At 37.3% G+C, this 27626-nt stretch overlaps 1 protein-coding gene across 5 annotated transcripts in view; it reads right to left on the reverse strand.

Annotated features, from left to right (window-relative positions):
- Positions 1-376: 376 nt before the first annotated feature.
- Positions 377-27626, reverse strand: part of JPH1 (junctophilin 1) — a 112350-nt gene continuing 85100 nt past the window's right edge. The window contains exons 4-6 of one of the 5 annotated variants that reach the window (XM_036741137.1): positions 16649-17295; positions 3004-3099; positions 377-2826 (exon numbers count right to left, since the gene is read on the reverse strand). In XM_036741137.1, coding sequence (XP_036597032.1) covers positions 3019-3099; positions 16649-17295 — 728 coding nt within the window. In that variant the 3' untranslated portion in view covers positions 377-2826; positions 3004-3018. The remainder of the gene's footprint in view (positions 2827-3003; positions 3100-16648; positions 17296-27626) is intronic. The other 4 variants (XM_036741138.1, XM_036741140.1, XM_036741139.1 and 1 more) reach the window with 4 other exon arrangements.

Here is a 27626-nt window from a genome sequence, read left to right on the forward strand (position 1 = left end):
AATTTATTCTGGGTATTAAGAAAAGGAGCAAAATAGCTGAATCAACTTTAATTAACTGAAAGGTTATTATGTAGGAGAGAAGTTTATACTAACTTAGAGAGTTCTTTAAATGTAAAAGTAAATTCCCTTGATAAGGCAGTAATCCAATTTTTGAAAGTGTTAAATGAAATTTTATATTTAACATTTAAAATGATTGTGTTTTTTTGAAGGGGGAAGGTGGCAGAAATGAAGTAATAAATAATGTGATGGAAACTTGACATTGGCCCTCTTTGATCCATTTTAACTTCTACTGTTAAATTTCCATTGGCAATGTCAACCACGAAAAAGTACATGCTGCACAAGACTAATTTAAACACAAATGAAACCCACCTACAACTTTATTAATAACCAACTTTTTTATTAGAGCAAATACAGTTGTGAAAACTGTACATTATACATTTTGGGGTCAAGGACTATAAATAAAGGAACTCATAGGTAAAGAGTTCTTTCACAGCAAGAAACTTTAAATAAACAAAGTGACATATTAAGTACATTGGCAGACTTCATGTGCTGTCCAAAATGTAGTGTACAGTATAACAACCCATTATAAATAGCCTTTCATGTAAAATACAGCTTGTGCACATTTTAGAAAAATACCAACAATTTCTGTTTGAGCTTTGTTTTTAAAAAAGCTTAGAAATCATACATATATTTATAAATGGAACCACCATGCTTACTTTATAAACATTTTCTGAAGTTATCTGTTACTCATTATTTCCAAAGCATTAAGTACTTTAAATAAACATTTAATAAGAATTAAATATTTCAGTTAAAAAATCAGCTTTCCCAGTAAGGAGACATGGAGTGGGACAGGAAGGAGCAGTGACCTCTAGTACCAAGATCTATATAGAGACAAACATTTTTTACTTTAAAAATGTTGCTTCCTAAATATCAAAGTAAAAGTGTGATTTTTTTTAAAAAAATAAATACACAGGTTGCAATTTTCATTTGCTCTCTTTCTGCTTTCTTCTTGATTCCATACTGGTCACACACAGGATTCTCAACATACTGTACTTCTGCAAAAAACACCACTGGGTTACTACCCTGCAGTTAGCTGGCTCAGGAGACAAAGCATTAAGTCCTCACCTATGTTACTGTAAGTGCTGCCCTGAAAAGACAGCATACAAGTTGGAAATAATTCTTGTTATATCGTGCACGAAATGAAAAGCGTTTACAAAAAGTTTCCCAAACTGCAAACGATGAAATATTTGAAATAAAGAGACAGAAGTCTCTTCCTTCCTCCAATTTATTTTTTAAATAACAAAAATGTTTACTTTGAGGACAAGCATCCTACATACAATTTCTGCAAGTAAATATGCATGCTTTTAATAGTAAAGGATATAGTAATTACAGTTTAACATCACAAAATAAATGCAGGTCATATAATAATAAATACCACAAAAAACAAATACCCCAAATGAAAATTTCTAAGGCTTTTAAACTTGAAACAAAATTACATATGGTCTTTAAAAAAACACAAAAGGCATAAATTTGATAAGCAGTGATTTTAAAAACAAATTTATATGCTCTACCTGAATGTATTCAACACAAAATTAGTCTATCTCTGCTGAATAATAGTTATTATTAGCATCTTAGCTTCATTTTCAGTGGAACTGGCCTCTAACAAGATTATTCACTTATAGGGTACATCAGTGACGAAACTGAATCCTTTGAACACTTTTCACTATTAACACAATGGCATTAAAAAAAAAAGATAAAACAACTCCCCAAACCATGCAAAGCCTTGATTCTATTTCTCAGAATCCTTTTGTAGTCTAGCTACCCATTTAAGAATATCACCCCAAAGAGCCTCCATGTTCCATAAGTAATTCAGTGTGGTACTGACACAAGCATGTTGAGCCTAATGACTACTTAGGAAGGCATCATAGTGCTTCCAGACTGCCCAATCAACATGAAAGGGAAACAGAGTTTTACCAGTTTAGGAAAATGAATGTCATGAAGAGTCCTGCCTTTCTATCAAAATACACATGTATACTAATTTCTGTTTTGCATTTACCTCAAGATGCAACAATTACATTTTCACTAGCCAGGACTTCACACCATTAATTATCATGGCTATACATCAAATTTAAATCAACAGCAAAATGAACAGTCATGCACAAGCAAAAGAAAATGTAATCTCCCAGAACACCACAGGAGAAGTTAAAAGCAGCAGGTAATGGCATAAGACTGGTGAGTGATGCTGCTAACTATTTCTTCTAATGAGAAAGGAGTGAATGTTGGAGTCACTTCCACAGCAACAGTATCCTCTGACCGCATTCCTCTGGCAGTCCTTTCCCCAGCTCCCTACTAAAAACGTCAGATGGTAAAACAGTAAGGCAGCTGTTAGCTTCCATCAACAAAAAGTGCAGCTCCATACATTTCCAGTTTAGTCACACTCTGCTAGGACAGATGGAGTAGCCAATGCACTTCACCGGTTGGGGGCTGCAGCAGCAGATTTGGTGTTTTGTTTGGCTTTTGCTTTTTAAATAAAAAAACATTATTAAGTTTTGCTCTCCAACATAGCTGCTTGCTTCAGCCTTCAGAGGACCCCAAAGCCACAAACCATCCCCAAGGGAACTGAACAGGTCCTCTGGCTGAATTTTCCAAGTCTCAGATATCTCTCTTGCGATCCCATCCTAATTCCATGCCTCCTTCCCTGTGTCTGAGCATGACTGGTGTGTTGCCATTTAAAAGGCTGATGACACTACTGCAGAGAACTGTGGGCTAATTCCACTAGTTGTCATGACTTCACTGAAGGGTCAAAACAGTGATATCAGTAAGTAACTACGTTGAATCACATTCAGGCATAGCCAAAATTAAAATAAAGGACATTACAGAAATATTAAAAAACAAAAACAAAAACAAAACAAAAAACAAAAAAAAATTGTGATTATAAATTTGAATAAGGGAATTGAAACTATTATGTCTTGTGAGTTTACATGAAAATGATACTAGTCTTACCTTTCCTAATTCCAATCAAGTTAGAAAGTGAACAAAAAGAATGGCTAACCCAATATTCAACAGCATGACCAGGACAATCATGACTGAATTAGGACCCTGAAAATAAAACAAAATAAGTATTACTTTATAATGTTAAAAAAAATCCCTCAAGGATAAAGTTAGCCCATTAAGTGAATTACCAATTAACTCAATTCTATAGCTTAAAACACAACCACTCATCAAAGTTGTAAAAAAGAAAAAAAAATTAAAAGTGACAATGATATATCTCAACTGAGTACATTCTAATGTTAGAGATTGTTTATAAGTGATTACACAACTTTATTTAGCTAGCTCCTAACATCTGAGTATCAGTCCTTATAAAGATAGAACCTTTACCTGAGATGGGATCCATCATCCCTGTGGATTTCAGCTACTGGGAATTCAGTTTAGGAAGATTCATTTTATCATGAATGTAATTAGGTTAAGTAAAACCTTTTTTACAACAAAGGTTCTTAACTTTCTTTAAAAAAATACTTGTATAATTATTTCAATATTATTGGTCTTCTTTGCAATCCTATGAAATGTTTTATGCATTTAAAAACACGTTGAGAAGGAGTGTACAGGCTTTGCCAGACTGTTAAAGGGGTCCATGACACAAAAAAAGTTAAGAACCTCTGGTCTATACAGAAATATTTAAATAACAAAATTTAGAGAAAGCTAAAATGAAATTCTTTTTCTCTTACCTTTTTCTGTTTACCTTTTTGGATACCACCCCCTTTTAAAAGTAAATATACATACATACACAAACACATATATATGGGAAATAATACTTTTTACATACATTTTCTCAAGTCCATTTCCCCCAGGCTAGTTTGACAGGCAGTATACTTAAAAAATACATGACAGAAAACTAGAACAACATGGAACATGTTACCTATTAAACTTATGGATAGAAGAAGAATTTATGAATAAACAAGAAATAGAGAGCATTGTGAGATGGAAAATGGATAATTCTGATTACATTTAATTAAAAAGTTTTTGTTCAAATAAAATCAAGGTAGTCAAGATTAGAAAGAAAGCAGAAAATTTGGGGAAAAAATTTTTGTAGAAAGTTTCTCAAATAAAAATTTCATATCTCAAATATATATTTGTCAAATATTTGTCAAATTTGTAAGACTATGAGTCATTCCCCAATTGATAAGTGGTCAAGGGACATGAACAGGCAGTTTTTCAATGATGCAATCAAAGCTGTAGTCATATAAAAATGCTCTAAATCATCACTGATTAGAGAAACGCAAATTAAAACAACTTTGAGATATCATCTTACATCTATCAGATTGCCTAAAATGACAGAAAGGGAAAATGATAAATGCTGGAGGGGGTGTGGAAAAACTGGGACATTAATATATTGTTGGTGGAAGTATGAATTGATCCAACCATTGTGGAGAGCAATCTGGAATTATGCCCAAGGGGATATTAAACTGTGTATACTCTTTGACCCAGCAATACCACTAACAGGTTTGTTTTCCAAGGTATTCTAAAATATTTACAGCAGTTCTTTTTGTGGTAGCAAAGAACTGGAAATTGAGGGGATGCCCATCAGTTGGGGAATGGCTGAACAAGGTGTGGCATATGATTGTGATAGAATACTACTGTGCTGTAAGAAATAATGAGCAAACTGATTTTAGAAAAACATGAAAAGAATTGTATTAAATAATGAATGAAATGAGTAGAACCAAGAGAACATCGTATACAGTAACAGCAATATTGTTCGAAGAATAATTGTGAACAACCGAGTTATTCTAAGTACTACAAATACTCAAATCAAGGGAGCTGCTATCTACTTCCAGAGAAAGAACTGATAAATAGAAGTACACATGCTATAATTTTAGATATATTTATAAATCTGTATTAAATGGTGGCCTGCCTTCTCTAGTGCAGGGTGAGAAGGAAAGGAGGGAGACATTTCAGAACTTAAAATGTAACAAAATAAATAAACTAAATTAAAAAGAATTCCTGACAATTTTGTAATAGTGGATCAGATTTAAATTACTCACCTTTAGAATTAACTTCACAGCAGCAAATTTTCATTTCCTATACTAATATCCAAAACACACCCTAAAACCCAGTATCATCATGCTCAATGATGATTTTTCAAGGCAGGTTCCCCTTTTAACATACACCCACCCTCACCAGCATCTATTCTCACCTAACAAGGCTGTTGACATGGCCTGTCCTAATTACTTTGCCGATTTGATTTTTGTTGTTCTTCAGTCCTGACTCTTCATGACCCCATTTAGGATTTTCTTGGCAAAGATACTGGAGTGGTTTGTCATTTCTTTTTCCAGCTCAATTTGCAGATGTGCAAACTGAGCCAATCAGGGTTAAATGATTTGCCCAGGGTCACAAAGCTAGTAAGTGTCTTAGGCCAGATTTGAACTCATAAAGATGAGTCTTCCTGACTCCAGGCCCTGGCATTCTATTACTGTGCTGCTTATCTGCCCCGCTGATTTGATTACAAGTTCTATTTAATAAAAAGTCTCACATAATCAATCTCTTCACCAGATCTGGTCCAGTTAGGAATCAATCTTTTGTACTGGCTATACTTTCATTCCTATTCCTGTTTCTTCCCACATACTGGTCCTCACATATTGGTCTTGGAAGGCTGGTTGGAATACTCCTTGCTCCTCACTGTTATTTCTAGACTCTCCCACCATTACTCAGCAACCTCTCCTCCTTTACATCAAAGTTTTTCTTTGTATCAAAATTTTCTACCCCCTGCAAATCATGGTATATGTTGTGTACTGGCCCCCAGGTCATTTCCTTCTTCTTTCTTAAAGAAATTATTGCTTGGTTCACTATCTTCCTGTCCTCTACAACTACTCTTATGTTAGAGGCTTCAATATCCATGTTGATGCTCCCTCAAACTTCCTAACCTCCTAATCTTTCAATTTCAAACTCTACAGCCTACTCAACTGCACCTTAGCCATACACACGGATAGTCATATCCTGGATTTATCATTACCCACAAGTGTTCCACTTCTGTAATTAAAAAGTCTGACATTCCCATCATTCCATCGGTCCCACCCAAACCTTTTCCTTGAGCTCACTGTGAATATCAATCCTTCTCCTCTCAGTACTCTCATTTTTCTTTCCTTCCTTCTCAATCTTCACCCTATGGTTAAGCAATTCAATTCTATACACTGTCATCAATTTGAATCCTTTGCTCCCTTGTTCTTGATAAACTCAAGCCTTGGATTACTCCTACCATGCTATCCTCCCTTGCACCTAACCCATGCACTGAACAGAGTTGGGGGAAATCAAAGAACCACGCTGACTGGGTATAAGTTCATTTCTCCCAAATTAATTCCCTGTCTCACTTCTTTCAGAAGCTATTCCCAAGTGTCCCATACCCACCCCCTTTCTCCCACTTTCTCAGTTGAGGAGTTTACTTCTTACTTGATTGAGAAAATCGAGACCATTCAACATGCACTCCCTCTTGTATAGTTCTCAACAATTCAGGGGTGTTAAACTCAGAAACAGAACCCTGGAGACTACGTAGTGGCTTAGAAAACAACAAATCAACATTATGCTATATTGTATTTTTATTTATTTTGTTAAGCATTTCCCAATTACGTTTTAATCTGGTTTGGACCATACTTGATAGTTTTACTACAGCTGTGAGTTTGACACCTTTGCCTATACCTCAAAATCCCTTGACTCATCTTTCCTTTTCTCTTCTTTTCTCACTTTATGTGAGTCTGATAATAAGGTAGCTCTTCTCCTTGCCAAGGCAACCCCCTACACATGTCCTTGATCTCATGCTCTCTTGTCTTCTCCAGCAGATTGTATCCCCTTTTAATCTTCATTTTCTCCCAATCTAGTAAATCTTTTCCTATTGCCTTCAACTATTCCCAAGTCTGCCCCATCCTTAAAAAAAAAACCAATAACTTTACTAGATCCTGTTCCCCTCAAATTGTCATTCAATATCTTGCCTCACTTTCTCAGAACTAGAAAAAGCTATCTAGGCTTGTTGCTACCATTTTTTCCCTTTCCATCAACTCTTTGCAATGTTACTTCCACTCTCACTCAACTGAAACTACTCTCTCTAAATTACCAATGATTTCTTAGTTTCCAGATCACATGTTCTTTTTCCAGTCCTCAACCTAATTGACTTTTCTGCTGCATTTGACGATCTTGACTGTCCTGTCCTTCTGGATACTCCCTCCTCTCTGGGTACTTGTGACGCTACTTTCTCTAGATTCTCCTCTTAACTATCTGACTACTCCCTCTTAGTTTCCTTTCCTGGCTCATTATTGATATCACACCTTCTAACACTGAGTGTTCCCTCAGACTGTCCTGGGTCCTTTTCTCTGGTCATCTAATCAGTTCTTATGAGTTCAATTATCTTCGCTATCCAGATGACTTTCACATCTAAATATCCAGTCCCACTCTCTCCTTCGAGATCCAGTTCCACATCATCAACAGCCAATTAGATATTTCAAACTGGAAAGATAAGACATCTCAAATTCAACATATCACAAAGAGAACTTATTTGGGTCTCCCCAGCCCCCCCCATCCAATAGTCATCATTTCTATAGAAGGCATTACTATTCTTGTAGCTTCTCAGGCTCATCATCTCTGTGTTATCCTCATCTCCTCACTCTGTCTCATCCCACATAGTCAATCACTGTTGCCAAACCTTGCTGATTCTAGGACCACAACTTCTCTTGTAGATGACCCTTTTTCTCTATTCATGCAGCTACCATCTTAATTCAAGACTTCATTATTTTTCACCCAGATAACTGCAAGTTTCCTAATTATGTCCCTACCTCAAGTCTCTTCCCACTACAATCCATTTTCCACCCAGCAGCCAAAGTGATTCTCCTTAACTGAGTCTCCCCAGCTCAATCAATCCCAGTGGCTTTGATTGTTTCTAGAATAAAAGAGAAACTTCTCTGTTTGGCTTCTAATGCTCTTCTCAACCTAGTTCCTACCTTTCCAGCCTCTCTGTACATTAATCCCCCTCTCCTACTCTGCAATCTAGTCAAACTAGCCTTCTCTTTGTTCCTCTCACATAATATTTCATTTTTCATCTCTTTTTCTTTATATTGGCTCTTCTTCATGCATGGAATACCATCCTTTCTTAACTCTGGCTCATAGAATTGTTCTTTTTCTCCAAGACACAGCTCAAACATCATCCTCTACGTATACATATACATATACATACACACACACACACACACACACACACACACACACACACACACACACATTTATATATATATATATATATATTTCAGATTCCTGCCCCACGTCCCCTAACCGCTACTGCCTTCCTTCCCAAATGCCCTTGTCTTTAACTATTTTGTAATTATTCTTCAGATACTTATATATGTACCTAATGCTTACTCATTATAGAATGCAAATTCCTTGTGAATAGGGATTATTCATTCTTTGTATTTCTATTTCTATTGTCTAGCATTGTTCCTGGTCTGTGGTAGGTGCTTAATAAATGTCTGTTGATTAAATGGTTAATAATCATATCTTGTATTTACATGGAGCTTTACATTTAAATTTTGTTTTAAAATTATGTCTCATATCTTCACATCAGTCATTTCCCACCCCTTTCTTAAAGTGAACCCTTTCTTGGGGTTCTTGGGGAGAAATAATTAAGTACAAATATGTGATGCAGAAATCTTGTCTGACCATAGGTATGCCATTTTGGAAGCCCTCCACTTGGGCACTGTGAGGGAGGAGGTGGGTTTCATGACTTCATCTTCATGATCTTTATTGTTTTTTCCATTTCTCAAACTTCAATTTCCTTTTCAGTGTTGGCATCACTGTGTATATTATTCTCTACGTACTGCCAACGATGCTTCTCTATCAGTTCATACAAATTTTTTAATGCTTTTTTTCAAGGATGTTTCATACCCCTTTGTGCTCAATTTGACCCTCACAACAGGATGGAAATAATCTTCCTTCTCTTACAGATGAAGAAACTAGTTGAAGTAGAACAGTATTTGAATAGAATGTAAATTAACACTAACTAAACAACAGATTTTATCAGGAGAATTTTTCCAAGGTGTCCCCACCCCCTAAGGAAGTGTTGATGAAGAGAAATTCTTTCAGGCTAAGGAGAATAGACAATTATAAGATAGAAAATGGGTTTGGCAAAATCAGGAAGAAGAAATGGAAACGGGGCAGGTCCTGAGCTGGCATCTAGTAGAAAGAACAAAGATACTTATAGATGATGATGCTGTAGGGATAGATCTTAATTTACATAAAATTAGACTTCAACAAAGCAATTTTAGTATGCTGCCAAGTTCTTTAAAATCCACACTGTATCTGCATAATGTAGTCTCCTTAGTACCATGGGAAAAATAAGATGTGTTGATAATAACTAATTAACTCTTCTCACATAGAATTTCAAAGGTGGTTTCCAACTAGTACAAAAAGAGGCCTGACTTATATTAATGCTAATTATATGTTCCATGTTATTAATAAATGAACAAATGAAATCTTCAGGTGATCTTAGTTTGGACTCTGCCATCATTCACTATGGAGACTAATTAGATGCTGTATTTCAATTGACTCCAATTAGCAGTCTGTCAGTGAGTATGGGATGTTGCAAGGCATTTCAATCCTTTCAGGACATTGGAATTCATACATTACTTCTGAAGTGAAATACATGACACCTCATCCTATACCAACAGCAGTGGGGAAGGACAACAACCATACCAACAGCAGTGGGTAAAACATACCACATTCCATGCACCACGGTGGCACTAGGGACTATACTAGAGTATGCTAAGTATCCTCTATATAAGAAGAGCTCCCGTTGCTGTAGCCTTTTAAGGCTTGCAAAGCACTTCACATACGATACTTCATTTGATTCTCACAATCACCCCTTGTGAGGGGCTGCAGGTACCACCCCTATTTTATGAGGAAACTGAGGTTGAATGACACGCTTATGATCAAACACCTAGTTACGTGGCAGACGTAGGACTTCAAGCCAGGTCCCTCCTTAGTTAAGTACTCCAGCATGTTTCCCACTATACCATACCGGCTCTATGGTGTCTACACTAAAATCCCAAATCCTTTCTCCTTTCTCTTGTGGAATTACCCAAGAATTTGTCGAAAATGTATTCATTTGAATAGTCTCTAGCGTATAAATTATGCTTACTAGGTAGTGTGAGGCCTCATAGATTACAGGGGGAGATCAAAGGAAATTAGATATAGGAGATCTGGATTCTGATGATGTAATGTTGGATGAATCTTTTAATAACCACTTTTAATAACCATTATCTCCTATCTGTAAAATGGGGATAATAATCACTTATCTTCACTGCTCCACAGGACTGGCCTAAGTTCCAATGATAAAACATATACATAGGCTCTTAAAACCCTAAAATCCTAGAAAAAAAACATGAGGTGTTGTTACTTTTGGGACACACTGTAATGGCATCCCACTGTTCTGGTTTCTAGATTTAGTGAGCAAGTCTGCAAACTGTCTTCTGAATCTTTCCTTAAGTTATGAAATATACCACTGGTTAAGCTACTTTTTGGAATATTCTCTGTAACTCTTTTTAAAGAAGCCTCAGTAAAGTTATGTTGTTAAGCTCAAGTAGCAGCAAGATGAAGAAAAAAGGCTATTTTGTCACTTTTAGCTCTAGGCCACAGTGTTTTATAGACAGGTGCCAGTGGGTGACCCTTTCATTCTTCAAATATCTATGTTATGTGCAGAAATACGACTGTCGTGCCCGGTAGGAGCTTAACATAGCAAAATGAAAAAATCAGTCTCTGCTTTTCAAGACTGATCAGGGCAGGTGCAATGAAAGAAGAGGGAGCAGCATGAAGATTCAGTCTTGATTAGAACCAACATAATATCTTATATAACAAAATGTGCGCCAGTCAAAATATGGAATTAAATTTTAACTTTAAGGAAATATAGTTTTATTCCTGAGTATTGTTGCTCCTATTAGGAAGAATTTTCTTTTGGAAAGAAATTCTGAATCTGACATGATATTAAAGACAAGTGAATCAAAGATAATTAGAAATACATCTGGAGAAAACACATATCCAAATTCCTCTTTGATATTCTAGTGTTAGTTAAGTGAGCCTGGTCATTATCCTTCAAATAAAATGGAATTATTTTGAACCAAAACAAAATGTATAAAACAGTCTCCTTTATTGCCTGAAATAAACCTGAAGCTTCTCTCTAAAAATAATTATTAACAGATTATTCCAAGTTCAAGCCTGATTTGATCTGGGGATTATTTAGGGCTTACTTCAATTCAAAAGAAACTATGTATGACCTGAGGAAGAATTCTATTCAGGTAATGCTCAAAAGTGTTCTGGAAGAAGATCAGAGTAATGGCTGGAAGAAACCAAGAAAAATCATAGGTAATTTTCAAAAATAATTGGTTAGGATCCTCTACTGGAAAACGTCTCAGCTTGTTCTGAGACAGTATCTTAAATCTGTTTCTACTGGCCCATAAACAAAGTCATCATGTTGAAAAATCTCATGAATTTGTGTATCAAATGGAAATGCACACTTATGGAATAAGGTTACACATGTGCAGTCACATATTCATATAATACACAATTCTCATGGGTAATCCCCAATTTCTCCCCGCTTTCCCCAACACATACATTGCCCTAATAAACTGTGCTAATAATCAACCTGTGTTCCAGGTTTTCTGTGTCTAAAATATGACAATTGTCTAGGATATTTAGAGGGGACCTAGGATCACCTTCCATATGGATCAAGTGTTTCTGTAGAACTTAGGTATGGGGCAGCTAGGTGGTGCAATGAGGAGAACACTGGCCCTGGAATCAGGAGGACCTGAGCTCAAATCCAGACTCAGACACTTGACACACTTACTAGCTGTGTGACCTTGGGCAAGTCACTTAACCCCAATTGCCTTGCCTTCTCCCCTCCAAGAAAAAAAAAAAAGAAGTCAGGTATTCCTTAGGATTTTTCTGCAGCACTGGTACACTTACTGAAAATTACTGCCAACTTCCACTTCAGTTTGCTTTAGTCTTTGTGTCTGGAAGTAGTATTTTCAGTAGGCCCACCAAAAACACTAACTTCCTGGTTTATAAGTTTTGGTTTTTATTCTATCCATTTTCCCAGTTTCTGGAGGAAGATGGATTAATGAACTTGTTTGCTATGAATTTGAAATCTTTATGTAGAGAGAACTGTAGCAAAGATACATAGGGTTTTTCTGTCTCAAATTGACGGTGAATATTGTGCTATGCTGTCCAAGTACTCTCTAAATATGCTAGATAATTCTCATATCTCAGACACAGAATATCTGAGAGCAGGTTGATTGTTAGCACAGATTATTAGGGGGACTGTCTAAGTTGGTATTAAAACACACCAAGTAGTAGATACAGGTATTGAATGACTACTAAGGAGCAAAAAATAGTTACTGAGGATGTGACTAGCAGCTCTAATTTTCAAAGAGGACAACATATAGCACTCACAAAAAAATCTTTATAGATAAAATATACCTCATCAATGATTATTGCCAATTGCTATTGGAATCAGGGAGCCTTATGGTGAGGAGAATTCTGTAGCCAAGGGTTTGGCATCAGGAATCCAAAACACAACCCTGAAATCTACGCATTGAGTAATATGATGATTCGGAGCAAGGAATGTGTTATGATATTGAGGGACAATCTTTCAAAGTCAACTAGACCTTTTCTTCATCTAAGATAGGTGTGCCTCCACCTTCTGCAACTAACAAAGTCATTTTACAGAAAGGATACTATGGACAGCAGGAATATAATTTACTCTAAACTCACAGTAAATTATGGTAACAACAGAATTAGAATGCTTTCTCTCCTCACTCATCTGAACTCATCTTCCTGACTCTGAGCCTTAGTCCTCCACTTACTATATTATGTTGACTAAAATATATAGCCCATACTTATTTTTTTTTTGAGAGGGGAAGGCAGGGCAATTGGGGTTAAGTGACTTGCCCAAGGTCACACAGCTAGTAAGTGTCTGAGGCTGGATTTGAATTCAGGCCCTCTTGACTCTAGGGCCAGTGGTCTACTCACCGGGCCACCTAGCTGCCCCTCAGCCCATACTTATAATCATTTATCCTATTCCCCTATTTGATATTATAAATTCCCTCTATAATACTCTCAAAAAATGTTCATCCAACTTCTGCTTGATTTCGGCCACTGATAAGGAGCTCATCATTTAAGGGGCGCAGCCCTACTAACCTATTCCATTTTAAGACAACTATTGTGTTGAAATCTCCCCTCTCTAACCATTACTCTCTTTGATCTTGGTTCTCTGTTAAAACACACAGCTGAATTAAAATCCAATACCATTTTTTAAAGAGAGCTAAGGAATAGGAATGACTTTCACCCATATACATACAAAGAAAAGGTACGTGCACAACACTAGTTCTAATTTTTTTATGTGTACATTATTTATTACTCATTACCCTTGAAGAATAACCTGTATATGGATAATAAATGATGAAAAATAAATGATAGGTAAATTATGTTCAACAAATTCAAAGACATTGTCAATGTATACCATCCTACTGATGCCTCATGAAACACTCAGTGTTCTAGCAAATCATTTACTCTATTGCAGAATGACAGTTTTGGGGATGATACAGTTCATCTGGTTAATTTATTTTTGGTAATTTTAAAAAACACCTAGAGAAAATAAACTAGATTTAAAACAACTGTAACTAATATGTCATAAATATTTGTAATACTCTTGGAACAAATTAGACCCAATGGGATAGACTTCAAATATATTTTAATTTCAACTAATGAACTTCAATTATTTTACCATCGTATCAAGGTCATAGTCAGACTCTCCTTTTTGTCAGTTAAACTATTCCAAATCTGAATTAAAAATGTCATTTTGAAATTGTTAGTCTCTTTCTTTAGCTAAGTCTGAAATTCAGTTATTCCACCCACAAGCATTTGGGCTGCTTTGTAATTGCTGGACAGATTTTGATTAGTCACTAACTGTAGCTGCAGAGTCTATAAGTACTACTGAGTCTGGGAACACACTTTCTTCATTGTCACTGTGTACCAGATATCAAAGACAAGCTCCACAAGTCAGGTAGGAGGATCAGTCACATGTAGATGAGAATTTAGAATTTGCCAGCAACATATTCATAGGGAATAACAACAGACTTTGTGTTGACAAATATTAAGTTAGAAGCAATGATAATAAATAAAATAGAAACAATAGGTAACAAAATCATCCACTGTCTAAGAACATTCTAGTACAACATTTTTCTTGCATGGACAAAGTTCTTTAGTAAAATACTGGAATTTTTTAGTCAGTACTTAGGAAGCTGGTAGTGAGGAAAGGTGTTCTGGTTGCAAAGCTTTACTCAAATTAAATTCAAAGAAGTATACATGAAGGCAACATTATACACAGGATAACACTAGCCGTGTAAAATGTCTTCAGTTAAATGCCTGGTTCTAAAATTCATGTAATATTGAAGTAACCCTTCCACCCCCTCATATTTTGGTTTTGGGGAGTAGGGGTGGGGGATTTGGACTAGTGATTGTATTGGCATGAAGAATTCTTATGGGTTGATGTAGCCCTGATGGAGCCCATCTGTAACTTAGAGACCTGTTTGGAGATACTGAGGTGAATTGCCTATATTCACACAGATAATGTTGCATCTTCCTGACTATACAGATAACCTTCTAGCCAATAGGCTAGGATAGGGGCAGCTAGGTGGCACAGTGAGTACAGCACCAGTCCTGGAGTCAGGAGGACCTGAGTTCAAATCCGGCCTCAGACACGTGACACACTTACTAGCTGTGTGACCTTGGGCAAGTCACCTAACCCCAATTGCCCAGCCTTGACCCCTCAAAAAAAATTAGGCTAGGATAACTCTCATTTTAGAAACGAAGAAACTGAGGACTAAAGAGGTCTTACATGTGTCTATTTGTGTCAGGATGCTGATTAGCTCTAGTACCAAAGGAAGGTCTAGGAGCATTGTCCTGACCTAGATCCATTAATTACCCCTTGGCAATCTGGCTTCTACCCTTGCCATTCTTCTGACAGTGTTCTCTTCAAGGCAATGGCTTCCTTAATGCCAATCTATGGTTCTCCGTGCTCATTATCCTTGACTGATCTAACACATTTGACACTGTTGATCACCCTCCTACTTCTTGACCCTTTTCCTCTTAATTGGTTTTGTGATACAATCATCCCATACATCCCTTCCTACCGTTCTTCAACATGGAGGTGGGGAGGTGGAAGGAGGAGGAGCTTCTGTCATGGGTCCTTTTCTCTTCCTAGCTGAGCTCATTAACTTCCAAAGGTTTAAATGATCACATTTATACTTATGACCCCTAAATATTTGCCTTCACTGGCAAGGTTTCCCCACAGATCAATATTCATCTTTCCATTTGCCTGCTGGATATTTCTCCCTACATGAATTGATGGCACTGCAAACTCAATATGCCCCAAACTGAACTCATTATCTTCTCCCCCAAACCTGCCCTTCTTCCAACTTCTATATTTCTATCAATATCACATCCCACTCATGCATCCTGGTAACCTCATAGTCATCTTTAACTTTTCCTTCTCTCCCTTGGTTTCCACATCCAATCAATTATCGAGTTCTGTTGATTCTATCTCCCCCGTCTCTCTCACAATCATCTCTTTCTTCTTACTACCACTGAAATGATCCTAGTTCAGGCAGGCCTTCATCCCTTTTCCACTGCACCAGTCTCCTAATTGATCTTCACACCACTTACTCCATAATCTTCCTCATCACTGATCATATTAGTTCTCTAGTTGAAAAACAAAAACAAAATTAAAAAAAATCCTTCAGTGGCTCCCCATTGCCCAGAGAATAAAGTATAAACTGATCCTAGAATGTATAGCCTTCTACAGCTGATTTCCAATCTGCCTTTTCAATACTTTCTTCTTGTACTTTCCAGGAAAACCAGCAAAAGCTCAGGGATGATTGCCATCTTGCTTTTTCCCTCCTCAGTCATTTTTTTTTCACTGTCCTTTAGAATGAATCCCTTACAAATCCCCTATCTATCTGTCTGAAGTTCCCTTTTTTTCAAGGCCAAATCTAGACAACATTTTCTTCTTGAAGATTTTCCTGGGAACCCCAGAAGAAAGTCATGTCTCCCTCCTCAAATTTCTCAAAACATACATACTGCTCTTTTGTGCTTACCGGATTCTCTCTAGTATCAGAGTTTTTAGTGCACATGCCTTTTACTCCCAACTAGATTTTAAGCCTCTGGAAAGCAACTTATGTATTATCATCTCTTTTTCCCTCTAGGCCCATCACAGTGTTTTGCTAACAGCAGCTATGGAGCCAGAGCTACAATTCCTTCCTAGCACTTAAAAGTTGCTCCTATTTCTGGAAAACAATAAAGGTTAAAAAAAGCAGGCAGGTGATCATTAGTTTTCTGGGTCATTTTAATGTGATTGGAAAAGAATATTAGAAGATTTCTGAGTTGAAAATCCATGGTTTCAAACTAACATGCTAAACTTTAGAAGCAATTCTGTGCGATATTTATACCTTGGCTCATGTAATTCAATAACCTCTTGGCTAATAATTATCCCACATTGCTAGTAGAAAGGAAAATCCCCTAAGAGTATGTACTAGGAAAGAGGGAGAAGTTTCCTATAAAAACTCACCGAATTATCTTCTTTTCCCAAAGAAGAACATGAATCATTGTTTGCTGGATTCTTTGGTGTGGCAAGTTCAGACTTCTTCATTTTTGGCTCAGATTTGCTTTCTTTGGCAGCTAGTTTTGTCGTGGACTTAGGGGGACTTGACTTCTGATGTGGTTGCTTGGGCACCAGTGCCAAAGAAGACTGGCTCATACCTCCATCTTCCTCCTTGTCTTCTGGTGGTTGCTGTGGTGCATTCAGTTTCACATAATAGCCATGATACTGTGAATGCAACTCCCCATTGCCAGGGTGGAAGGAGGTATTGTGGCGGCCAGAGTACTTGGACTGAGGCAATGCTGTTACCTCCTCCTTTGGGGGTACCTTTGAAAGTAGGGGCTTGTTGACAACTGCTGTTACATGCTCATCGACTAAACCCTTGTTTTCTTGATTGAGTCTTGCCCCTGAGCCGGGGTTTTGCTTTTTCACTGGGGAGGAAGGCTGAGGAGAGTGGCTTGATTTTGGGCTTGGCTCAGGGGACCTAGGGGGAGTTGTGCCTTTCCGATAAAAATGAGGAGATTCCTTTGGTGAAGGTGGCTTTTCCGGGACTTTTTCTTCTGGGTTTTCTTTAGTTTCTATGCCTTCCTGAAATCTCTGTTTGATATAATCAGGACCTGCAAGAGATGACAATGGAAAAATGTGACTAAAATAGGATGTGATGTCTTATTAATTCTGATGACAGTTTCTGCTGGATTAAATTCACTTGTTCTACCTTTAGATGTGAAACAGAGATATATTTAGACAAGCTACACATTTTAATCTGAAGGTGGCTACATATTTGGTGTCCTGGTATAGTAGATAGAAAGTTGGTTTTGGAGTTAGGAAGACCTGGGTTCGAGTCCTGCATCTACTATTTCTGAGTATAAGGAAGGAAGGAAACAACTATCATTAAGCACCTACTATGTGTCAGAAATTGTGCTAAGAGCTTTACAAATATTATCTCATTTGATCCTGTGAGGTACTATTATCTCTATTTTATAGTTTTGGAAATGGAGGCAAAAAGGCGTTAAGTGACTCACCCAGGTCACACAGCTAACAAATGTGAGGCTGGATTTGAACTCAGGTCTTCCTAACTCTAGGCCCAGCATTCTATCCATTGTACCACTAGGTGTCTGGGTACCACTTAGTGCTGCAGGCAACTTTCTAAGATTTTCAGTTACTCACAAGTTGCAGACCTGCATTACTGGAAGAAGTTCCTATACTCACAATTTCAAGTTCTTTGCTTTGATGATGATAGGTCTAGAACCCCTTCTTAATACTTCCCCCACCCTTGTCCTTCATACAAAGGTAAATACAGAAATAAAAAGCTTGAGAAGACTCAGATGACTTCTCATATTCACCAGAGGGACATTGGTAACAAAATTGTTATTAACACCAAATTAATCTATCCAATTATGATCTATATGATCCAAACCATATAAGGTATGGAATTCTTTATTTAAACACGGGACTATGCAAGACACTCATTGTGTGATTTTAAATAATAATGTCAGAGAATCACAAGGCTGAAAGAAACATGACAGATGGTTTTTAAAGATACTGGGACAGGAGAGTCTTAAAATCTCTCTAATTAATCCGTTTCAATATTTACTATCAGAAAAACTTTTACCTAACCAGATGTCCTATGCCAAAATTTACTTCCCCTCCCCCAAATCAACAAAAACAATATGCACGTAATAAGACACAAACAGAGCCTGTTTTTGGACTCACAATCTCATTAAGTTGAATTAGAAAGTTGGTAACACCATAACAAACTACCTGTGGCACACTGTTCTCAGCAGTTGGAGAGTAATTTGGAGTCATATCTCTTTTGTGGGTCTCTCTTAGAGTGGCAAGTTAGGAAATAGGTTGAGCAAAGGGATGAATGTGGGCAATGAAAGTCTGGAGAATTATTCCTGTAGTCTAGAACAGGGGTGAGGAACCTGTGACCTTGAGGCCACACAAGTGGCCTTCCAGGTTCTTGGGTGCAGCCTTTTGATTGAGTCCAAATTTTACAGAACAAATACTTTTATTAAGGGGATTTGTTCTGTGAAGTTTGGTCAAAAGGTTGCACTTGAGGACCTAGAGGGCCGCATGTGGCCTGAAGGCCGCAGGTTCCCTACCCCAGAAGTATGAAATCTCCAGTAATAAGAATGAACACTTATATAGTTAGTGGGTTAAGATTTACAAGGTACTTTACATACATTCTTTCTTTTGATCCTCAAGATAATCCTATGAAGCAGGTGCCACAGGTATAGAAATATTAAGTGACTTACTTATAGTTACATGGTTATTTGTAGTCCACCACTGTTTCCACTATACCACAATGCTTCAAAAGGAAAGTGCTAGTGGTCATTGTAGACCTGTAAGATAACCTTTTTACTCTAAAATCTAACCAAGGGATGTTCATGGCCCCTCTGTGTCTACCACAATCCTGTCTCAGGCGCTTACTACCTCGGTGAGTAATTTAACTTCTTAGACTCAGTTTCCTTATCTGTAAAATGAGGGGGCCTAGGCTCAAAGGTCTCTAAAGCCCCTGCCATCTCTAAATCTATACCAGTATAAGAACTATTTTACATCCTCCCTTCTCACCTGGACATAATTTTCTCCCAGGAGTCGCCCCTTCTCATAGGTGCACATTCCCTCTGGTCACTACAGCTCAATCCAGTAAGAAAGGTCAAACATCTGGGAAGAAGGTGATGTTTGCCTTTCCTGGGCACACAAAGTTAACTGTTTCCATCCAATTTCTTTCTAAGTCACTTTTGTCTCTTTCAGTGATGTGCCCACTGGCACCACTCACCTCTAGATATGTGCACTAAAGGTTCCACACAGAGGCTTTACAGTGATTGTTTTCATTCCACAGAATCATGTGCTTGCCATATGCCATCCCAGTGGTGCTCAAAGGAATGTGGCTCTGGAGCTGGGCACATGTGCAATCCCAGATACAGCCATACAACTCCTGTAGGCCCTATACAGTATAGGATAATATTCTATCTCAGAGATTAGATATCTTTAAAACCTGTCAAAGAACTTTTTCCTTACATTTGTTGAGATAGCATCACTAAGGCTATCCTACTCTCAGTTCTTCGGATTTGGGGACCAGATGGCTCAGCAATTTTCACAACATGCTAGGAACTTATTTTACCATTTAAAATGTATTATGAACTGGAATTATTGTCAAAACTTGATGAGCAATGGTTAAAAAAAACACCCTGGTATTTGTGTCTGAGATCCTTCAGCAGGAATAGGCATAAATATTCATGAGACAAAAGTGGGGGCACATCAGTATGGAAATTTAATGAGGCAGCAGAAATCATAGAAGACATCAAGCATTTCTATTTCTAAATTATTCCCACAGGATTGCATCATATAGAAGTGATTCAAAGCACAGAACAAATAAACATTTAACCTACTAATAGAGATTGTGTTCCCCAATGGGTAGGAGTTGAAGATGGCATTAATATATTAGAGAATACTATTCCTCCATAAACAGCCTTCTAATATAACTTGATTCATGGATGAATCTTATTCTTTATGGTGAAGTATGCTATCATTCTGGATTGAGAGGTCAGTTAATTAATGAGCACTTTTATTCTCACACTTATCAAGCTCTTATTATGTTGAAGGCAGAGTGTGAAGCACTGGGTAGATCAAGTTAAAAATAAAATTGTCCTTGCATTCAAGGAGCTCTTTCTATACCACCAGAAGGTTTACAAAGAACTCTAGAATACATTATCTCATTTAAGCCTCATACTGCAGATGAAGAAACTGAGGCTAAGAAAAACTAGGTGACTTGCCCAAGGTCATGGAGATAACATGGGGCATAGTCAGGAATTAAATCTAGGCCTTGATTCCAAGTCTGGTTAGCTATCAACTGGGCCACATCACCTCTTTTATGTATTTCAACAAAACACAATACTGGGAATGGAGTAGAAGAGTATGGAGGAAAAAACTGCATATTCATAGATGCAGATGCAAATTTATTTGCTCTTACAACCCCCACCCTCCACCCCAACGGCTCAAAACCATTGGCTTTTTAAAAAGCATCCACCTAGATGTGGTATGTAGATGATGTATAAAGAAGACAATCAAATCATATTCTGTGTCCTCAAGGAGCTTATCATCTAGGACAAATAACGCTGTTCTATATGGTTATACGTAAAAAAACAAGAAGGAAACTAAACACCAAACACATACATTATTTGGAGTTTACACTGTGCACAAAGTGTCTAACTTACAAGATACTGCTATGTAAAAATGGCCAATATCTACGTGGGCAAGGAGGCCTTGAGACAACCTGACTTTTAGGTAAAACCTGACTTTAACATTTTAAAATCACACCACCCCCCAAACAGTATAAAAGAGTCATGCTTGACTAAATTTAGCAACTAGATTTTTGACCATCTGAATCATCCTGAAAAGAACCAACTGGAAATGAAAAGCCTCTGAGTAGTGAGGGAAAAGTCTATTACAAAGCCCATGCCCTTTACTTTGCAAGAGACATAGGAAGACCCTCTTAGGCTGTGGTCTGCTTATTGACTAAGACGTGTAGAAAAGTAAAGGTTCTTGATATAACAAGCTTTGCTATTTAAGGGAAGTGAAGATGAGAAACTGGTAGAAGATACTTGAAACAGATCTAGTGATTGCAGCAAGTCAGAGAAGACCCAATTAGGAAACCAGGAAACCCCATCAACTAGAAAAATACAGCAAAAAAAACAAACAACCAAACAAAACAACAGGGAAAAATTGCCTACATACTTGATAACTCTGTCAGTATGTGTCAGAAGATGGGGACAATTAGGCCAAAGGGAGAAGAAAGACAGCTATGCCTTAGAGGCTTCAAGGGGAGGGAGGAAACTGTAATCTTGAGGGCTTACTTAATTAAGAGCATCAGGAAATTACCTTGGGGCTGGTGTTTGGTCAAGTGAATGGATGGAGATAGTCTTGGGAATAAGGAAGGAGTGAGTGTGGCTTTTGACAGAATGATAACGTTTGAGGTGAAAGTTTTGAGCAGTGATCAGAGAGTGTGCAAAGAGGGAGAATGCTGGAAAGTTGATTCAGTGGACATATGGGGGACTATTTGTTACTTGGCAATAAAACATGCATTCATAATGAAAACAACTTAAGTAAAGTTAAATATATGGGGGGGGTGTGTGTGTGTGAATCAGATTGTGACTGCAGGGAATATCTTTGAGGGTGAGAGTGAATGAACTTGCATGTACCAGTGCAAGTGCAGAGCTGAGGTTAATATCATATTTAGCGGTGAAAGGGACTTCAGATTATCTAGTTAAACATCCCTCATTTTGTTCAGTCATTTTTCAGTCATGTCTGACTCTTTGTGACCCCATTTGGGGTTTTCTTGGCAAAGACACTGAAGTGGTTTGCCATTTCCTTCTCCAGTTCATTTTATAGATGAGGAAATGGAGGCAAACGTCATTGAGTGACACGCCCAGGGTCACACAATAAGTAAGTAAATAAGTAAACAGTAAGTTTCTGAGGCCAGATTTGAACACACAAAGACTCATCTTCTTGAGTAAAGGCTGCCCAATCTCTCATTTTATGGATGAGGAAACTCACCTACAGAGATGAAGTGTCTTTGCCAAGGTTAGACAGGGAATCAATAGCAGGGATTAGAATTGAACTCAGTCTGTGCATTAACACGTATACACGTCTACTGGTACAGACAGCAGCAGGGTGTGGAAGGGGGAGGAATGGGATTGTTGGCCCAGAGGATAACCTAAGACACAGTAGCATATAGCAGCAGCAGGACAGCATCATCAGCTAAATAGCACAGTGGCCAGAGTGTAAGACCTGGAGTCAGAAAGACCTGGGTTCAAATACTGCCTCAGACACTAGCTATGTGAGCCTAGGTGAATCACTTAACCTTTGTCTACCTCAGTTTACTGATCTATAAAATGGGAATGATAATAATAGCTAGTATTTAAGGTTTATAAAGCACTTTAAAAATATTATCTCACTTTATCCTCACATTAACTTTACACCTTCCTATACCTAAAGCGTTATGTCAATGCTAGCTATTGTATAGATATATTTTTATAATATGTAGTATATATAGCTATGCTCAAAATGATTACTGAGTCATAAAAATGAGATTATCTTTATAATACCATTAACTAAATAGCAGGAAAGAAATTTAGAAAAGATTTCCATAAAATGATTAAAATAAAAATTTTCAATTTTTTATTTATATTGTATTTATTTTATATTATATTTATTACATAGAATATACATATATATATACACCAGAAGTCTTATACCACATACAGACAATATATAAAATATACAAATAAAATATAAATACATTACATCTATATTATATATTAATATATGTTTATTTTATTTATATTACACTTTAAAATTGCAAAGGGTTTTAGGTATTTTATTTCATTTGGACCTTACAACAAGGTTATAAGGTAGGTACTACAGGTATTATCTCCATTTCAAAGATGAAGAAACTGAGGCACAGCAGAATTAAGCAACTCATTCATGGTCATGTAGCAGTAAAATCAGTCAGGATTTTAGCCCAGGTTTTTTCAATTCCAAGTCTAGGACTCAGTCAACTATATCATGCTCTTTCTCAAAATACTCACTTAAAGAGTACATTCATTATGTGGGAAAGGTACTCATTCAGGAGGCCTCATTTCTCAGCGAAATATTAAAACAATATTTGAACAATCAGAACATTTAAAAACTAATTGCTTTTAAAATAGATTTTCATCCAGCTTGGGAACTATTTGGCAGCCGCTGGTGATATTAGTTTCAAGGTATAACAACAAAACAGAATTATGGAAAGTGTATCTATAAAGATATTTTGGATTCAGTTCATTTTTTTTTTAAAAAACTAGGATTGTATATTTTGACAGCTAAGTAATAGATTTAATGCTACTTAGTAACTTTCAGTAAGCCTGGTGCAATTGGTCCCAAACTCTACTAACTTGTCTTCCCAAAATGCCATTTTGATATCTGGTCTAAAAGTGATAGCAGAAACAAGGGACAGTTTTAAGTTGAAATGTTTTGAGATGGAAAAACAGGAACCTTCTTCAAGTTCATTACAAATCTATGTCCCTGTCCATAAGCTCTTATATTAACCCAATACAATACTTAAACTGTTAGGACAACTCTCAGTTCATTTGTTGTACTGTAACAAAAAACATTTGCACATGCAAAAACATTTGCATGTCCCAAGACAAAAGCAAAACTTGTATGTTCATTTGCAATGAATAATGATTCTTAAATCTTTTTTGCTCCAAAATTTCTATAACTTGTTGAACTGGAATCAAAGTAATTAAAGAATATTCTACTACTGGATTTCAAGTTTGCTGCTGAATATTAAAGCATGCATAAAACATGATGAATAAGACAGTACTTAACAGATGCCTTGAAAAAATCCCTTTTAACAGAGAATAGCAACAATGTGGTACCATGACTTTCATCTGATGGTTTATCATGAAATCATGAAATAGCCTTCAAATGTGGACTAGCTGACTGGGTATTCATACTTAAAAGTTACTTGCTTAAAGGACTATTGATGTCATTAAATACTTCACACACACACACACACACACACACGCACACACGGTAGAGATATTGTTCTGTTTCTTGGAACTTTTCCTGTTTCTTCTGCATTTCAAAGATCAGTCATTACTTTCTTAGCAATGTATGGCACCATTTTGATAGCGAAAGCACTGAGTTAATGACATTAAAGAGAAGCCAGTTAGAAAGACTCTTCAGAACCTTGCCAGAGATGGAAAGAAAGAAATTCTGATAATGATGGTAGCCATCATTTTTATATTTCTTTTTGAAAGACAGCAGCAATATCTATGAATCTGAGGTGATTTTACTTAGTGTTCCAAGACAAAGAAGGACCTAGGTGGATACCACTTGCCTCACCTAACATGTTATCTTTTGGCAAAACAGGTTTGTTAGAAGTCTTACTTAGAGCAGAGCTGGCACAACAATACTGATATGCTGGTTAAAGCTGCCAACTCTATTTGTCCGAAGGGCAAGGTGGACGGCAATTCCTAAAAGCTCTTACAGTAGCAAGCCAAAGTACCTTGGTTTCAGGCATACATAATGTCAAAAAACACCTTAAAGAATAAAAGCCTACTGGTGTGGTATAGACATGAGTACTTGGAAGTAACAGTAGCAGTAAAGATTTTCTTATGAGATTACTGTGATATCCTGAAAAGAAATGGCTCATGATGGGACAAATTTATATATGCACTTAGTATGGAAAGAAACTCTAGTCTTCTGACTTATTATGCTTATAATTATGTAAAAATGTCTTTATTTTTACCTTAGGCCCGAAGGCTATACAATTAGTGAATACAAGTACCTTATCAAAGAAACCCCAAAATTGGGGTAGCCTAAATGCACTAAAACCTGCTTTTCGAGGAATCTAATATAAACTAGTATTTTTTTTTTGCAGGGGGAAGGCAGGGTAGTTGGGGTTAAGTGACTTGCCCAAGGTCACTCAGCTAGTAAATGTGTCAAGTGTCTGAGGCCATATTTGAACTCAGGTCCTCCTGACTCCAGGGCCGGTGCTCTACTCAATGTGCCACCTAGCTGCCCCTAATATAAACTAGTATTAAGAAGAAGGGTTTGCTTTTCTAATTTGACTATATTTTTTATTCCTTCAAAGGTTATTGCTGCTATTGGCCTGGGTGCACCCCTGTAAACTAAGGACCAGGAGAGCTGAACTTGCATATTCTTGTTAGTTTATTTTTAGTGAAAAGGCTTAAAAATTATTCACCTCAGTGATTCAGTCTCTTCAGATCATGAACTTGTATCTGGGGTCTGTATATGTCTGGTGCAAGACTTCTGGCATGGTCTGAAGGATTTGGTGGGATTGACAATGGGGTCCTAGCTTGTCAGGGGGCGGCACAGCAATGGTGAAGGCTGGGTTGCTCCAATCTTGGGTGGCTTGACATTGGTCCCTACTCTTTGGTGGCACAGGAATTAAGGAATTTATTGAAAAGATTCGAAAAGCTCATTGCAGAATTAGTAGAAGTGAAATTAAATGAAGTCAAGTTAGTTTGGGGTATGCAGAAGACAGAGAGCCAAGTGATGGACTTTCTATAGTTCAGATGAAGGCAGTAGAAGTCCTCTTACCTCGGGAAGGTTTGAATGGTTAGGGTGGAGATTGATGTGGATGGCAACTACTCGGAGGCTTTGCAGATCCCAGAACCACAAGAGTTAGAAGGGGCTACAGAGGTCATCCAGTCTAACTTGAGGAAGTGGACATTCCCACTAAGTGGCCATCTAGCCTTTGTCTGCATGTCTTCTACTAGTCCTAAATGCTCTTTGCAATTCCCACTCACAGTGTATAGACTGAAAACAGATCAAGTCTGCTTCCAACTTCATATGATAGCCCTTAAAATTCTTTAACACAAATAGTCTCTGAAGGTTGTTATGGCTAAAAATTTATCACTGGTGATGAGCCCTCAATGATGTGCTTAGTCTGGTCCTTGGAAGGCAAATATGTCAGTCACTAGGCCTTATACTTGAAGTCTGTTTAGTTTGGTAGGAAATATAAGAACTAATGCTCTTCTGGCATATCAGCTGAAGTGTCAGAGAAGGACTTTTGTGGTGTTCCTAAGTCTATAAATATAAATAGTGAAAATTTAACAGGGGCACCCCTCCTCCTTCTGTTCCCCCACCCCCAATTTCCCAATGTAATTCAACAGACGGCTTATTTTTTGATTATTATTTAAAATAAACTTGTGATTTTGTTTATATGGTCAACTTCCAGTGAGGTCACTTCCTCTACCAGTGTCAGCACCTGCTATATAACCATAAGAGTTGCCTGAAGTGCCATGAGGTTAAGTAACTTGAAAAAAAAGCCACCCAGCCAGTTCATGTCAAAGGTGGCTGAGAGACAGTTCTTCCTGGCTTTAAGGTCAGCTGCCTCTTTTCTGTCACATTTGTTATATTGTGAACACAAATGAGAATTTAAAGAAAAGAAACTACTATGCTTAGAAATATTCCATTATGAATCATTTCTCTAATTCACAGAGTGACTTAATGCAATCCCTGATTACAACAAAATATGAAGGAAAGAAAAACAATGACCTAACAACTTCAAACCAAAAAACACGCAATGAAATAGCATTGCTTTACAAAATGCTAAGAGAACCAAAACCCCTTGATAGGGCACGTGAGACTTTCAACATTTAGGAGCTAATGATTTTGTTGGGAAATGGTAATAATGGGCCAAGACACTTTTCCAGTATTGTAATAGACTTGACTGGTTATGATTTCAGAACTTTTCCATATTCAAGTTCTAAAAAAGTTTTGTTTTTCTTTAAAAACTGCATGGGTGTTTCATTCACGAAAAAACAAAAAGGATAAATACTACAGACATGCTTGGAGATGGGAGTAATCTGGACAAATCTTACAGTCAGAGAAAGAGTTTTAGAAGGAGAGTCAAGAAATGTTTGGCAGAGGGGGATGATGGCCATCATTCTAGAAGACATCTTGGGAAATGGCATGTAATGGTTTAGAGGCTGAAAAGAACCAACTATATTGGGTGGAGGTGGGATTAAGGGGAGTGAAAAAATAGGCTTTCTTGGCTAGAACAAAGACTGTGAACTGGATCTATTAGAAATAAAGGTCCTCCCTTAAATAAGGGTTGGTATTAAGTTTAGAATAACTGGATCACAGGATCATGGAAGGAATGTTAGAGACCATATACTCCATTACCTCATTTTGCAGATGAGGAAACTGAGGGCCAGGACAGGAGAAGTGACTTGTGCAAAGTCATGCAGGTAGCAAGTCTCTGAGGCAGAATTTGAACTCAGATCCTCTGATTCTAAAGTTAGTGCTCTTTCCGCTGCACCACATTGGAAAAATAATTTCTTTGATGGTATACTTCATCCCTCTGCTTGCAGACTGCCAATGAGGGGATAATTTACTACTTTTTTTGGGTGGGGGGCAGCTCATTCTT

Source organism: Trichosurus vulpecula, chromosome 1, assembly GCF_011100635.1.
Source record: "Trichosurus vulpecula isolate mTriVul1 chromosome 1, mTriVul1.pri, whole genome shotgun sequence".
Classification (NCBI taxonomy): Eukaryota; Metazoa; Chordata; class Mammalia; order Diprotodontia; family Phalangeridae; genus Trichosurus; species Trichosurus vulpecula.